This window comes from Haliotis rubra, unplaced genomic scaffold (assembly GCF_003918875.1).
Source record: "Haliotis rubra isolate DU_JTF1 unplaced genomic scaffold, ASM391887v1 Scf22, whole genome shotgun sequence".
In the NCBI taxonomy this organism is placed as follows: domain Eukaryota; kingdom Metazoa; phylum Mollusca; class Gastropoda; order Lepetellida; family Haliotidae; genus Haliotis; species Haliotis rubra.
The window spans coordinates 409,723-426,594 of NW_025766225.1; the positions used below are offsets into that span (position 1 = coordinate 409,723).

General features: G+C 44.9%; 1 protein-coding gene across 1 annotated transcript in view; it reads left to right on the forward strand.

The window, feature by feature from the left end:
• Nucleotides 1–2,353: 2,353 nt before the first annotated feature.
• The window catches only part of LOC124277277 (von Willebrand factor A domain-containing protein 8-like), a 70,982-nt gene continuing 56,463 nt past the window's right edge, over nucleotides 2,354–16,872 (forward strand). The window contains 7 exon segments of the mRNA XM_046712932.1: nucleotides 2,354–2,610; nucleotides 4,308–4,388; nucleotides 4,579–4,634; nucleotides 4,776–4,850; nucleotides 5,998–6,108; nucleotides 6,937–7,269; nucleotides 7,514–7,563. Coding sequence (XP_046568888.1) covers nucleotides 2,487–2,610; nucleotides 4,308–4,388; nucleotides 4,579–4,634; nucleotides 4,776–4,850; nucleotides 5,998–6,108; nucleotides 6,937–7,269; nucleotides 7,514–7,563 — 830 coding nt within the window. The 5' untranslated portion in view covers nucleotides 2,354–2,486.

Here is a 16,872-nt window from a genome sequence, read left to right on the forward strand (position 1 = left end):
GGTAGTCACAGGGCTGGTCATCGTAGAGACTGTTTATCTCTTCTCATTCCTCTGTGGTCAACACACATGCATTTAGTTCTATTTATAAGTATAACCTAACTCAGTCTGCATCAGTCTCGTTGTATATTTAACAATTGATATTGACGATGATATATATTTTCCAAAATACCGTTTTAAGTGTATATTATAAACTAAATGTTAGCGAAAGTGTCCCATGACGAAAACCGTTATAGGAAACAATAACCAAATGTATTGAAGGAAAATTCATTTGTATTGGAATGATGGATGACTTCCACAGTATTTACAATGGTAAACAAAATAAACAAAGCAAACATATTAAATTTACAGAGGGATAATTGAAATGTCAGTCTCACAATTTAAATCATAGGGTTTGAAATTTGTTATCGAGTTCAATGTACACTCCAGGATGCTTTTGTGGTCGGTATCTTGTGTTTCCTCCACGAGTGTTAATGCACACATAAAGACGATGTCTTACAGACATTGTGAGACGCCTGAGACGTGTGAGACGTCGTTGGTTGGATTGTGGCAAGATTTGGACCCATGATCATACTTTCGACAGGTATAGCAACTCAAAGGATTATGGATAACTGTATCCACGCTGAAGTAGCAATATGCCGCTTTCATTTATTTTAGATGCAACTGAAGACCAAATGTGAAGAGATACGTGTTCGACATCAGTATCATCTTCAACTCCTTTGGGGTGCAATTCTGTCATAATATCATGTTCACTCATGTCTGAAAGCCAACGTCCACTATCACCGACAATGCCTTTGCTGCTATTCATTGTCCTGTGAGGAGGAACCTCAACAGGAACATGACTATGCTGATGAATTGGTGGAGAGTAGAATCTGAGATTGTATCCATTCCTGCACTCAATCAACAGAGAACTACAGAATCGTGCAACAAACAGTATTTGGACACTTGTCGCAATTTCCATAGACTTACATGTTAATTTAGTGTAGCACATAATTTTCATGAATTTAATTTTCGTAAGATCTAAGTCAAATTTTTCACATTTGTGAGGAATCATCGTACCTACAATCACATAATTTCTGTTTAATTTTCCGTTGCATATTAATCGAATGGCAACAATTTAATCAACATATGTACAGTGCCGTGAACTCCTTGAACATGGAGGCCTATGGGATTGTGCATTGTGGAACCATACGTAAGTGGATAAATGTGATGTCATTAGTTAAATAGTGGTCGGAAATTTGAACTGAAATTATGTGCGCAGAGCAGAGATGATTTCAAATTTGCCTGTAAAAATTCACAAAGATCCATCCTAAACTCACTTCATGAAAATTACGTATGCTACACTGAAATAACATGTAAGTGTATGGAAAGTACGTTAAGTGTCCGAATACTTGTCGCCTAATATAAACATGAAATGAACAGGTGAAATCAGTTAAAAAGTTTGTTTTTTTAATGCGGAGACACATAAAATTACAAATGGTGCACATTTCGTGAGAATAGGTGTGGGGATCTATTCTACTCCGGATCCACGCGAGTAGTGAGTTTAGTTTTTACGCCGTTTTTTTCATAGCAATATTCCAGCAATATCACGGCGGGGGGCACCAGAATTGGGCTTCCCACATTGTACCCTTGTTTGGGACTCGAACACAGGACTTCGGCGTGACGAGGGAACGCTTTAACCACTAGGCTGTGTGTGTGATGGTTTTTGAGGGGGATGGTCTGTCACCCATTTTGATCTGGGGCTGTAGGCTGTCATCAATTTTGTACGTGTACCAGCACTAAGCGGTGGTCTTTATTTTCTACACGCATTGCGGTGGGGCAAGGGGTGGGACACTTATTATGAACATAAATTAGGAGGTTTCATTCATTTAAATATTTTTGTTATTTTACGAATTTTTATTTTTTTTCTTGCATTTTCATACTATCGTGAACGTAAATCAACAAAAGTACAAAGAAACGTACTGCAACGAAACGACAATACTACGTAGTTTTAGGTTTTAATAATTATATCGTGCATAAGGGTTTCAATCGTGACTGGACACCTGTTTAGCTTTTAGCGCTAAGATTCTAGCGCGTACCAATGGTGAATCCAGTTTAACCACAACCCAATCGGAGTATACCCCTCTATCATTTCGTAACTCGTACACTTATACCCCTAGAAATGTATATTATATGTGTATCGTTTAAATAATATTTCTTGTAACAATTATTCTGCTGACTAAATCCTTTTATTTACTATTAAACGCAAATTTTGTACTATTTTAGTTCATTATCAGCGAAGAGAAATATGCACCATACCAGGACCTTTTGCTGTCATGTATGATAAACTATTCATACGTTTTACAGAAAATAGTATACGCAAACAGTAATGGCTGCGCCCTGCATAACGTGAACTTTGGACCTATTGCAAGTACTTTGCACCTGTTTGCGACCTAGATATGGACGGCAGCAATGTGACAGTTTAGGGAACGTAGGCACAGGTACATCACATGTGGATCCTCAGTAGGGTGAGCATGGAGGGGGCTGGGAGGCGCCTGAAACACTTGCAGGCGGTGCTGAGCCCCTCGGGAGCCAGATCTGGACTGAGGATACGGCTATCATCATCAAGCGGAGGTAAAGAAAATAAATAAAAACGTCAAATTAAGTTGAAATTTGTAATGTTTATATCCTTTTTTAGAGTGACATAGCGAAAATAAGCAGTGGTACTCATAGAACGGTCATTCGGTCAAAGGTCCTTATGTAAGACAAATCTTAACAGTCGCGAAGTTCGTTGATTAGCTGTGAGCCAGTGGTCAAGTAGCATGCGACGATGAGTACATTCGTCCTTTAACTTATGTATACATCGCGGATGGTCGGTCGGTGGTTCGATCCCGGCCGCATCATACCAAAAGATGGCACTTGTTGTTGCCCTGCCTGCGGCAAAATGGGAATGAAACGAGGACTGGTCGAGTCAGTAGTCAGTCTGTCACTATGTCTGAGTTGGGTAGTCATTATATGCTGCATATCTCAGCAACCTGGCAATACGTAAATGGCAGGCAAATTCCACTATAATCTTACAGTGACATTAAGACACAAATCACCCCAACTTAGCAATGCCCCAAGCTGTCCATAATTCTTATTTAGGTGGCCTACCTCTTGTTGCCATGGTTACTGGTACTCTCAGGGGCGGATACAGCTTTTTGAGAAAGGGGGGGGGTGCACACGTCATTTTCACCCGAGTTTCAATGGTCATTCAACAAACTTTCAGCACAAAAGGGTGTGCGAGTGCGTGCGTCGCCTCTGGATCCGCCTATGACTCTGTCAGATGTATTTTACTGGTATTTAGGTGTCAGATAGTAACATAGGAATCATTAGTTTTTGACTTCGTCAAATGTTTGCTTCAATTTTGCACATTTTTGTCTATTTGATTTATCATTTTATGTTTTCATTCATGTCATTCAATAACTTGAACACCTGTCTTTAAATGTACCAAATCTTGTTTCAGTTTCACTACTTTTAGACATGTTTTTGTGTGACATGCAAAATTTCTCTGTCTGAGATCAGGCAGTCATGCGAATGAGTGACCCCCTCTTATGTAGTCACTTGTGCGCGTACCTAGGGACCGTCTTGCATATGCATATTGTGAAAACTGTGTTTTCTTTAACTTTTTTTGAGTAATATATTCGATCAACAGACAATCCAGTTGTGTTTTCAGTCTCATGCAGCATTATGTTTGGTGGCACTAGGACCAAACAGACCGTATTTAACATTTTACTATTTATAGATTTCAACTTGTCAAAATGATCAGTCAGAGACGTAATGTGTACGCGAGACAGCCTATCATCTCTTGTACGCCAGACAGGTGCGCTCCCCAGTACTAACTGAACTGATGACTGGGTTGAGTAAACATTTGAAAATTGTCGCCCCAATTACAAAAAATATTACATTGGATATAGGGCAACTAACAGATTATAAATTTCAAATGATTATTTTTATGATGATTATGATGACCTCGAAAAAAGGCAGACCTTTAATCAACATGAACCATACTACAAAGGGAGTGCAAAACCTGTACCATGTCAAAAGCACTGGAAGATTGAGCATATGTCCTTTATTCAGATGAAGAAACTACTCATGTAAACAAGGGCTTTTTCCGCAAATATGAAACAAAGGAAAATAAAACTCTAATCTAACGTGTTTTTTACCTGGAAAATGGAATGAGACAGGCATCTGTAAAATATTGCCTTATATGGGCATGACAATGATGTATTCCATTTGGCATGTTGTTTGATGTATTACCATAGCTACATGTGAGTCTCTCTCTCCTGCAGATGGGACGAGGGCAAGTATCGGTGATATCAGCATCATCTTGCGGGATGCCAAAAACCCAGAGCTTGTGCCCCGGAAATATCGTAAGTTCCTCTCCACAGTTCTCAGTGATTTGCCTGAGCCATGAGGTTGTAAGTTTAGGCAAGTAAAACACTTGAACAAATGTATTTTGAGTTGGCTAGATCATGGATATGTGTTTTCACATATGAAATCTACCAGTTAACAAAATACCTGAGTTGCCCTATTTTACTGTGAAAACGTTTCTGCTTCCAGTGCCGGCCAATGTCTCCCAGTCCGTGTTACGGCACCTGAGATGGATCATGCAAAAGGTTTGTACAGATCACAAGTTGTATTTTCGCGTTATTTTCAATAAATTTTGTCTTAATTTATGGACCAGAAGAAACCTTATTACGCTCTGGCATTGGACTAGTGGTTAAAGTTGCTTACAGTTATTGTTTCCATGGTTACAGGACCTGCTAGGACAGGATGTGTTTCTTATAGGACCGCCTGGACCGTTCCGGAGAGAGGTGGCAATGATGTATCTGGTAGGTTCTGTCCATCAAATGTTGTTTCATTAATCTGTACATGGAAGCAGGTGTATCACCACTGAACTTGTCTGGTAAATACAAGGTGCAGACTTTCAAATGACACAGATGTGTGCATCTCGCATGTAAGAATGTGTAGAATTGGGCAGAGAGAAATATATTGTATTCAGAGATATGTGCAATGATATTGTTTGTACCTAATTCTTGACATGAAAAATGTACCTCCACAAATGTCATGTAGCAAAAGTAGTTCTCTAATGTTTCAGTAGTCCACTGTTTCATTCCTTTAGATTAACCTCATATTGGCTGTAAGGACAAGTAATTATTAGGGTCTCCTGAACCCTAGAATTATAGGTCAAGGTAGAACCCTACCTTTGTTTTGTCATGCAGATGATTGTGTTTTGATTCTCATATATGAACACTAGTGGTGTTCCGATTAATTGAAATAATCGAAGATTGGTCGCAGTGGCCAAACAACCAAGCAATCGATCACATTTTCTCATAATCGAACACAAACGATTTTGGAACCGCTGAAATAGAGTTTGAAATACTTGATGATCGAACATATCTAGGACGTTGTCAGGGCCGGAAAACGTGTTTAATTCTTAGAAAACTCACTTCACTTTCTGAAAAGTCATTACTGAATATTTGGGAAGAATCTGGGAAGTTAATGTTACACTGGAACTGAATCATTTTACACTGGATGTGAAATTTGCAAAATATTGTAATTTGTGCAGTTTCTAAATAAACGAAAAACAACAACAGAGAACCAAATGTTTTTTTTCTTTATTCTTATCTGCAACTACAACCTGAATAGGAAAATCTAAAAACTAACGCGAACCAACTTTTTTCGATGATTGGTCGTTGGTATGGAACCAATCATCAATTGTTAGATTTCAACCAATTCCCAACACTAATGAACACATTCTTGGTTTCCTCTTTTTGAAAATTGGCCAGTTTACTTGAGCAGCTGGCTTTCTACAATAGGGATGAAATATTGCTGATGTTTCTTTAAATTTGAACTCACTCTCTCACAAAAGGGCTGAAATTTTGCTGATGTTTCTATAGGTTTTAACTCACTCTCTCACTAAATATTACCTACAGGTACCTGATTTTAAATTTGAACTTATTCACCACTATGTTTCAGGAGTTGACCCAGCGTGAGTCAGAGTACATTTCATTATCTCGAGATACGACCGAGTCTGACCTCAAACAGAGACGAGAGATACAAGGTGGAACAGCATTCTACATTGACCAGGTTGGTATTTCAGGAAATAGACAGTGATTTATTGTAATATGAAATGAAGGCCTCACAGTATTGTCTGTGTTGTTGACAAATGTTAATGCAATATTGTCAAAAAAAGAAATTGAAAAGTAATTCCAATTTTAAATGGAGTAATATTCAGAATAAACTGTCTCAAGCAATAGAATGACAGCCGATCTATAACGTCATCCAGACCATACAATATCATGACCAGTTGTCATCAGTCTGACCAACTAATCCAACTAAACCTCTGGCAACCAGCTTAGTTAACTCTGTACCAACTCAAACTTGGAGCTTGAGAGGTGATACATGTTATTAGGTTGTCAGACTCCACAGCTTAACTGGTTATTTGACAACTGTGTAATTGTCCAGTCCACTTGCCCAGTCATCCTTTGAATTGTTTTTAAATAATCCTATCGGGACCTGACAACTCAGTGATCGATTGTCAGGCTATGATGACACTTCATTAACCAAATCACCAAGTCTGACCCAATTTGTTAAATTATGACCACCTTAGTTCTATGATGATCGTAAGTCTGTTTAAAGCTATGGGAGTTATGATCATAACAGCACTATGCTCATTTTGTGGCACAGGGCAATGAATCCTCAACTTTGGTCAAAATTTGACCTTTCTTGAGATTTGTTTAAAGCTATGGGAGTTATGATCATAACAGCACTATGCTCACTTTGTGGCACAGGGCAGATTTGACGAAGTGTCTTATAATATCCGACTTTGCAGCTTGATTCCCGACCGTTAACCTGACTAATGCCTTGTCCTTTGTTGAATTGTTTGAGCATTACCTATTTGTTGTTATACTTCAGTGTGCAGTAAGGGCTGCTTTGGAGGGAAGAATTCTGGTTTTGGAAGGAATTGAAAAAGCGGAGAGGAATGTGCTCCCAGTGTTAAATAACCTTCTTGAAAATCGTGAAATGCAGCTTGACGATGGCCGCTTCCTGGTGGCTGCGGACAGATATGATAAACTGCTCCAGGACCATACAGAGGAAGAACTGAATTCTCTCAATCTAGTGCGAGTTAGTGAACGCTTTAGAGTTATTGCTCTTGGCTTGCCAATTCCACGTTACCAAGGAAACCCACTAGATCCACCTTTACGTTCCCGGTTTCAAGCTAGAGATGTACATTCCCTGCCTTTTAAGGTAATTTTGAAATAATGCCAACAGAATATTTTTCACAATTTTCAATTACTATTTTGTGTATATCTTTTTCAACATAATGTTATTATTGCCAGTCCAGTAGTAGTTTGAACCAATGTCCAATGCAGACTGATGGTTGGTCAGTTGCAACTGGATGTTTATGAGGTATAATACTGTTTTTATGATAGGTCTCTCTGTGATGTGGATATGAATTTGACTAGCATGCATTATTTTTTTCATCTTTCAGGAAGTTTTAGAAGCCTTACAAGAAAACACTAGGAATGTGGCTCCCGAAAGGTAGGAATATACTGTCCATTTGCTTTAGTTTCTTTATTCATTTTGTTATTTAATGTTGCCAATACAATTCATGACAGGAATCTAAATATACCACAAACTAATTGAGTCTGGGCCAGAAAAACAAGTGATCGATATCATGAGCATTTATGTATGCAATTGGGATACAATGACATGATCTACCAAGGCGGGTGAGCTTGACCACTGGATTATGTTTAGTCTTCTCTACTACAAGCACGAATTGCTGAAGACCAATTTTAATTCAGATCATCATGAGTCCATTGGTCAACTATCTGTTCGGGATCCCCAATGTGTGAACACACTGGTAGGATTCCAGGTCTTAAGGGGCATCTAAATCAATTTTTTGGGCCAGGCTGAGGAACTTGGTCAACCATCTGTTTTGGGAACCCCATTGGTCACCCATCTGTTCAGGAGCCCCATTGTGTGAGCACCTTGGTGGGATTCTATGGTTAAAACAACCCAGACTGGTGTTACGAGGCATCTACGGGGATTTAGTGTTCAGGCTGAGAAGCTTGGTTAACTGAGTATCGACATACCTTGATGGCCTAGATCACAATATTGATCACATGATTGTCTGATCCAGAATAGATTATGTACAACAATTGTATAAGCTGTCAAGTTGCATAATGGTATAAGCTGTCAAGTTGCACAATGGTATAAGCTGTCAAGTTGCACAGTGGTATAAACCATCAAGATCAACAATGGCATAAGCTATAAAGTTGCACAATGGTATAAACCGACAAAATGCACAACTGGCACAAGCTATCAGGTTGCACAATTGTATAAGCTGTCAAGTTGCACATTGGTACAAACCGTCAAGTTGCACAATTGCCTATGCTATAAAGTTGCACAATTTGTATAAGCTATATAGTTGCACAATGGTATAAGCTATCAAGTTGCACAATGGTATAAGTTGTCAAGTTGCACAATGGTATAAACTATCAGGTTGCACAGTGGTATAAACCATCAAGTTGCACAATTGTATAAGCTGTCAAGTTGCACAATGGCATCAGCTATATAGTTGCACATTTGTATAAGCTATCAAGTTGAACAACGGTATAAGCTGTCAAGTTGCACAATAGTATAAACTGTCAAGTTGCACCATGGTATAGGCTCTCAAGCTGCACAATTGTATAAGCTGTCAAGTTGCACAATGGCATAAACTATCAAGTTGCACAATTGCATCAGCTATAAAGTTGTACAATGGTATAAGCTGTCAAGTTGCACAATGGTATAAGCTGTCAAGTTGCACCATAGTAAAACCGACAAGTTGCACAATGGTATAAGCTGTCAAGTTGGACAATGGTATAAGCTGTCAAGTTACTTCCCTTAGTTGAGCCAGGATTCTGTTTAGCCTTAAGTTCAAGGTCCCAGATTGACCGCTGCTCTTGATCAGAGTTATCACAGTGGTAAATGGACAAGTCCACAGCTCCTTCAGCATGTACAGATTCATTCTGGTTGCATATACAGGATTCATGGGACATGAATTCCTGCGTCCTATACACATAAACATTGACAATGGACGCAACAAAATTTATTAGAGCATCCACAGGGACTCAGAAAAAGTCCAAGTACATTTTGTAAAAATTCCAATCAAGTGACAATACGTTATCACTGAGTTTGCTACTAGCTGGGTTATGGTATTATTTGCAAGTTAATTATTGTAACAATGTGATGATCATGATACACAATACAATAACAGTATTAATGATAATGTTTAATTCTTTTTCAGAGAGATCGTCCTTGGGGTACATATTATGCATTTTCCGGCTGAAAAATGTCCTGTGACAGTTGTATCAATGTTTTTTGAATAAAAAGATTGTACAATAAATAAACTCTTTTATTTATTATACGGACCCTACCTCACGGAGTTACCTCCCTTAACGCATGCGCACCAACTGGGTAGGCTCCTAGACCCGTATCATCATTCCTTCTGCTGTCACGGCCGTGAACAGACGTGTTTTGAGTAACCCATTCATGAGCCGTACGGCGCTGTTAAAAAAGACTATGTCTGAGACACCACCTGTATGTATGGTCTTTATTTGTCTAAAACAAGAACAGTAAAGCTTTACAGTTGGTTGTTTCATAATTGTGACTTTGTATTAATACAAAATCTGCGAACTTTCCATTAGGTTACGCGCGTGTTGCTCTGCCATGGCGGGAAGTTTAGCGTGCCATAATGGTAAATAATATTGCGTTATTAAAACCAACTATTACTTTCCGTGGTAACCTTCCGTAGTTTTCAATGTTTTCTACGTGTTTATATGCTGCTGGCGCGCCGTTCACTAACACGTTTGCGTGTTTGTTTCAGGCCTTTTCATGCTGTTAGGTCTGTGAGGGGAGTATCCCGGGCCGACAGTCATACCAGTTAGCGTGGCCTGTCTGGAGAAGACAGGCCATGAGGCTGACTCCTGTCCTATTTGTCTGGCCTTTTCCCCGGGCCCAGAAGAGGCGGGCTGCCGACACCTTGTTCTATCGAAATCGTGGCGGGAGGGACCTGGCGCGGGTTCCCCGTCTAAGTCCAAGCGTGTGTCAAAAAGGGAAAAATCCGTGGCCCTTCCCCTCTCCTGCCGCCCGAGTGGTTTTGACATGTCACTGATGGAGTCTATGTTTCAGCAGCAGATGGACTCGATGAAGTCCTTCCGTTAAGTGAGTCGGTTGGAGGTCTCCGGCAGGAGTTCCTCACCCACTCGGGCCGGTGGAGGGTCGAGGGTGGGATCGCCGGGCTCGGCTCGATCCCTCGACCTTGAGGCGTCTGTAGATCCGTTGCCTCTGGCCGGATCCGGGCGCCTCGGCTGCTCGGAGAGGAGGGCTCCCAGTCCCCTCTCGGAGCTCACGCGAGGCCGTTGAGTATTCCTGGTATTCCGGTCCTTGCGCACACCGCCCCATGAGGCGGAGGCACCAGTTCTGCCTGGCCTGCCTCCAGCGTCTCCGGGACCGGGTCCACGACGCCGGCTGGCGCTGGCGTGGAGCAGTCTGTCTGTTCTTCCCTTCCTGTGGTTCCTAGCGTTAGGCAGTCCACCGGGTCGGGTTAGGGTCCTCTTCACGGAGGAGACCAGCCTCTGACTTCGGGCTGGGGCCGCCGAGGCAATGGAGCTTGGGGAGGTCGAGGAACATGGCGGCTTCCGTTTTGCCGACCTAGCGGGAGGTCCGGCAGAGAATTGCCGAGGCCTACCCCAGGCAGCGGTGCCTGCTGGTTCGCGTGGACTTCGACTGAGTTCCGCTTGCCTGGCGGCGTTTGCCCCTAGGCAACCCTCACAGGCGCAGCTCCGCATTCTGCCATCGTTGGTCTCCGGGCGTGGTCGATCCCCTCTTGTCTGGTGCCGAGTAAGGTTTGACTTACCTGAACTTCGTCTTGGCGCTACCAGCTTGGGAGGATTCCTGTTCGTTGTACCAATTGTTGGCGAATGTGTTTTCACTTCCGTCGCCCCTGGGGAGGCTCGGCTTCCTCGAACAGCTCCGGCTGCTCGGCAAAGCGCTAACTCCACCTTTGCCCTTCGCGGGCATCCCCTGCGACGCGTACGGACCTGAGGAGGAGGTCTACGGGCCAGCGATGCAGCAGGTGCGGTGGTGGTCTATGAGGCCTACCTCACCTCGGTTCAGAGGTGGGCCCTGGAGGCGGGAGGGCATGCTGGCGGCGTGTCGCCGCATGTCGTGCTGCTCCGTCAGCTTTCGGAAGTGCAGGCTCACCTCGCGCGCGACTCTTTGCGGTCTGCTGCGTCGACGGTGATGTGCGCAGTCATGGGGATGCGCCGGCTGTGGCTGTCGGCGTCTAGGTACTTTCGGCAGCAACACAGCAGACCTTGCTGGCCCTCCCTTTCCGTCTGGGGCGACCCTCTTTCCAGGGGCCCAGCAGGTCATACGGGAGGCTGCCGCTGCAGCTACCTCCTTCAAGGACTCTAAGGCCTTGTTGGAGCACCCGCGGGTGTCTCGCCGGGGTGCAGCCTACACCCGAGTCTGCCGGCTGGCTTCGGCCGCTTGGTAGGGGTAGGCGGAGGAACAGGTCCGCCAAGGGTAGGGGCAAGGAGCAGTCCTCGACTAGCTCCTAGCCTTTTCGCGGGCGCGGGAGGTCTGCCCCGACCTCCCGTTAACCCATCAGGCTGCCGCTCAAGCCGTGTGTCACGCCCAGTCAGCTCCGCTACTTTCGGTCTACACACAGCGCTCCTACCCATATCCCAGTGGGAGGCAGCCTCTCTCTATTCCTGCGGAATGGGAGAAGGCTACCAACAACGCTTGGTGCTGGCCACGGTCAGCATAGGCCATCTCCCACTGTGGGCGAGGTCGCCCGACTTCACCGGCATCGTCGCACTCGGTGCCGTCATGTCAAGCCAGGGCGGACATATTAGCGCGGACGAAGTTCAGGCTCTGCTGGACAAGTCCGCCAATCGGCGCATTCCACCGGAGAGGAACAGGCGGGATTTTATTCCACGTACTTCCTGTCCGAAGAAAGGCGGCGGGTTCGTCCGATTCTCAACCTCAAGGGTTGAATCGCATGCTTTCAAGTACCATCCTTCAAGATGGAGACACTGCGCTTCGGTGATCTCATCTGTTCAGCCCGGCGATTGGCTCCGTCAATCGACCTAAAGGATCGCGTATCTGCATGTACCCATACATCCATCGTTCAAGCAGTACCTTCGGTTCTCTTCTGGCGGGATGTATTACCAATTCAGGGTGCTCCCCTTCGGCATATCGACTGCCCCAAGGGTGTTCACCAAGCTCATGTTAGTCCCAGCTACCCTAGCTGCGCTTCGCAAGGAGGCGTTGTTACCCTTACCTAGGCGACTGGTTGCTCGGAGCACTAACACAGCCAGCGAGTCAAGATGCTACTCACACAGTGATAGACATTCTAACTTCGACTGGGGTGGATCATCAACCTCAAGAAATCCGACCTGGTACCCACCCAGGACTTGGTTTTCTTGGGCGCGATTCAAGCGAACAAGGATCTCGTTTCCTTGTCGCCCGACCGGGTCACCAGAGTTCGGGAGATGGTCTCTTCATTCCTCTCCCAGCCCCAGGCACCAGCACGGACTTGGCTCCGTCTACTGGAGCCATATGGCGGCGGCGATCTCTGTAGTGTGGCGGTAGCGGTTGAGGATCGTCCCATACAGCAAGCTTTGGCTCGGCTGTGGACTCACACGGAGGATCTGGGCGCAGTCTCACAGTCCCAGTGGTTGACACCTCACCTTCAGTGGTGGACAAATGTCGGGAATCTCACCAGGGGTTCCCCTTGGAAATCGGCGCCAGCTCTCACAGTTCAGACAGATCGTCCCTCACGGGCTGGGGCGTTCTGGGCAGTCTGTCGGCTTCGGACTCTGGTCGAAGCGAAGCTCACCTTCACATCAGCGTGTTGGAACTGAGAGCTGTGCGGTTGGTATTGGCGCTTCAGAGAGCATGTCCGTGGCCAGGTAGTCCGTCTTCAGTTAGACAACCAGGCGGCCATGTGCATACATCCTGAAGCAGGGAGGCCGCGGTGTCCCCAGCTCCTCCGGGAGCGTGGGACTTTCTCCTCTGGAAGCGACCAGTGCGATTGTCAGGTACTCCTGTTTATCTCCGGGGCTGGAGAGCGTCGCGAGCAGATCGCGGCTCTCGCGGATCCTGGCCCTTGCGTGTGGATGCTTTCGACAGGCAGATATTCACAGTAATCTCCCAGTTATGCGGGTGCGTTCGAGGTGGATCTGTTTGCGTCGGCGGGGCGCATCAGACACCGATGTTCTGCTCTAGGATACGGACCCAGGGGCGTTGGCTGCCGGCCTTCCTGCCTGCTGGATTGGGCGGGCAAAGTGCTCTGGGCGTTCCGCCATTACCACTCATTCCCGTGTCCTTTCACAGCTGTCCACCCAGCCAGCTCGGGCTACTTGTGCTACTGGCACCGCTTTGGCGTCACAGAGCTGGTTTCGGTAATTCTCAGGTTTCTGGCTCAGCCTCCTGTTCTATTACCTTTGCGACGGACATTCTCACTCAGAGCGGGCCCCACCCAAATCCACGCGGATTCAGTGGGTGGCTTGGCCTCTGTCAGGTCTAACCTCGAGGCGCGCGAATTCCTGCAGCAGTTGCAGACACAATTCTGGCTTCGGTGGGATTCGACAAACGTTCAGTGCGAGGATAGGTGGTCCCGCTATGCGGCGCTGGTGTTCAGATAAAGGGGATTGCAGATCCCTTTTCTGCGGATTTAGTCGAGTTTTGGAGTTTTTGCAAGCTCGTTTGGAAGAAGGCCTGGCGGCCCGACCATTCGGCTACTCCACCGCTATTTCCACTTTTCACACCCTGTCGATGGTGCTCTTCTGGGGCAGCACCCTCTGTCGTAGCTTTCTGCGCTGGCGGAGCGGATTCGACCTGCTCTCAGGCGAACCAGTCCACCTTGGGATTTGTCGATCGTGTGCTCGATTGGCTGTCGGTCCCACTTTCTCACACCTATCGGCTATTTCCATTCAGTTGTTGACCTGGAAAGCTGTTTTCTGGTGGCGGTAACATCTGGTCGAAGAGTCGTGATTTACATGCTATGTCATCGACCGGCGCTGACTGTGTTTCACCGCGGATCGTGTCAGTATTAAGCCTCCCAGATGCTTACCGACCGAAGGTCGATCCACGCTTCCATGTGACAGCTCCTATCGAACTTCCTACTCTTACCCAGCCTTCCACATGGGGACCACTCCTCGAGCACTCACCGTTGGATGTCCGTAAGGCGCTCAAAGTCTATCTCAAGCGAGCGCGGGGATCCGTGCGGGTACCCAGCTGTTCTGTTATTCTGATGGCGGGAAGGCTGGTCTGCCAGCGAGCAAGCAGACTTTGTCTGCGCTGGCTAGTATCGTGTATTTGTGCGGCTTATCAGGCTAAGGGCAAGCCTCCCCTGAGGGGTTGAAGGCTCACTCGGTCAGGGCAGTAGCCGCATCAAAGCTTTTGCATCGGCACTCCCCATTGAAGAGATCTGCTCCGCCCGCTATTTGGAGCCGGCCAAGCACGTTTATCGCCATTATCAGCTCGTCGCATTCCCGTGTCGTGCAAACTTTGGCCGTACTGTTCTCTCCAGTGGACAGTGTCCTGCCACCCTGACGAGTGAGTCTTGGTTTATTGGTTTGTTTTGGCTACTGTACAATAAGATTCCATTATTGACATGTCTGCTAATGTGAGCTCACTCAGAGAACCTGTACCCCTTCGATTCTCTCACGGGTTACTGTATCGTTAGTGAGTGGTATTTTTGTTTTCCCCTCGGTGCTCTCATGAAGAAGCCACTTAGTGGGTCGGATTTCGTTGATATTAAGCACTCGTGCAATGTCTCATTATGCTAGAGGTCGTCTTTGAGCACAAATCCTCCCTGTCAGTTCCCCTCCCATAATGCCTCTCGGCGGAGGCGAAACTGGGTCAGTGACAGGTGAGTGTTATGGCGTCTGTTCAATTTTTCCATGATCTGATCGCTATATTTTGAGTGTGCTTGGACAGAATTCCCTCCTCCCTGGCCTCCGGTCTTTGGGAGTCTGTGTTTATGCATAATATGTACCCCAAGGGCGATCTCTCTGAAAAGAATTAACCAAACCTGCAGAGGTTTTCAATTCTTTGAAGAGAGTCGATCCTTGAAATAGGGCCTCCCCACCTCCCGCAATTCTGTTCACTGATAAGAATTCAGCAGAAGGAATGATGATACGGGTCTAGGAGCCTACCCAGTTGGTGCGCATGCGCTAAGGGAGGTAACTCCGTGAGGTAGGGTCCATATAATAAATAAAAGAGTTTATTTATTGTACAATCTTTTTATTCAAAAAACATTGATACAACTGTCACAGGACATTTTTCAGCCGGAAAATGCATAATATGTACCCCAAGGACGACTCTCTTCAAAGAATTGAAAACCTCTGCAGGTTTGGTTAAGTTTCTGGGACCCCCATTTTGTTGTCCAGGACCCCTGTAAATTAGGAGTATGAGTCCCGGGGACCCTCAAATACAGGACTCCATGTAAATCCCTGCATATATTAGGTAACAGTTGTGTGCACTAAAACTCTCTCAAGTATTCATTATGATGTCATGGCATGAAGGTTGTTCTAGGCCTATGGAAATTATCGTAACGATGCCATGCTTAAGAAGGAGAATCAGAATGTTTCTGTTGTTCAGTGATCATGTCAGATATTTCATATTAGATATTGATTCGTAAACACATGCTCAGTCATCTTATCTCATGGAATTGTACCATCAAATTTGCTCTTAGCAGAGCTTTCCTATAGATGTGGAAAGGGTTTTGTCATTTCTGTTTGCATGTAGAACAACCAGAAATTATTGAAAATTTAAAGATTGTAAAGATTTAAATTTTTCCACTCATTACTCACGTATTAAATGTGAATATTAGCAGAACATAACTCCAGATTCAAAGACAGGTGAACAGTTAGTATTTTGTCAAGTCCCCATGGGCAGCAATGCAGGCTTCAATGCGGCGGGGCATACTACTGATCAAAGAAGTTAGAAAGTCGTGGTCCATGCTGTCCCAATATTGGACCACCTCTTCTTTCATTTCAGCAATATTTGTCAGATTTTTCTTAATGACACTTCCTTCATAAGTCCCCAAACACTATCTATTGGATTTAGGTCAGGGCTATAGCTTGGCCAATCTAATAATGTCATATTTAGGGTCTGAAACCAGGCCTGTGAATGCTTTGAACGATGTTTTGGATCATTGTCCTGCTGGAAAATCCGAATATTTCCATAGAACATGCGAGCAGATGGAACTAAATGTCCCTCAAAAATATCTGTGTACCGCTCACTGTTCATACTCCCTTCAAATACACAGAGGGGCGTTGCCTCTAACACAGATATGCCTCCCCACACGTTAAATTTTGGACTGTACTTTGGGCCCAATGAAGGTTTTTCAGTTTGTTTGGTCTAGAATTTCAAAGTGTTAGGAAACAGCCACACAGAACTTTCATCTGAGAAAATCACATTGTCCCAGGTACAATTTCTATGCTGTAAGCACCAGTTCAACCTTCGCTTCTTTTGTTCAGGTTCCATGATGGGTGATGGAATTCCTCGACTTTTCTGCCAACCCATTGCATGCAGCTCAGTTCTAATTGTCTCCTTACAGACAACCACAGTTCCTCTATCATAAGTTTTCTAAACTCCTTCGTTTGTTTTTAGAAACAAGAATACCAAGCCGCCTCCTGTCACTGACAGTCAATTTTCTGGGCCTAGGTGCTCTACTTGAAATCACGTTATCTGATCTGATGTCCTTGTTATAATACTCTAAAATCAACTTCCTCTTCTCTAAATCATCCATACTGAGGATCACTGAAAATGTCGTCTCCTAGCAAGTAA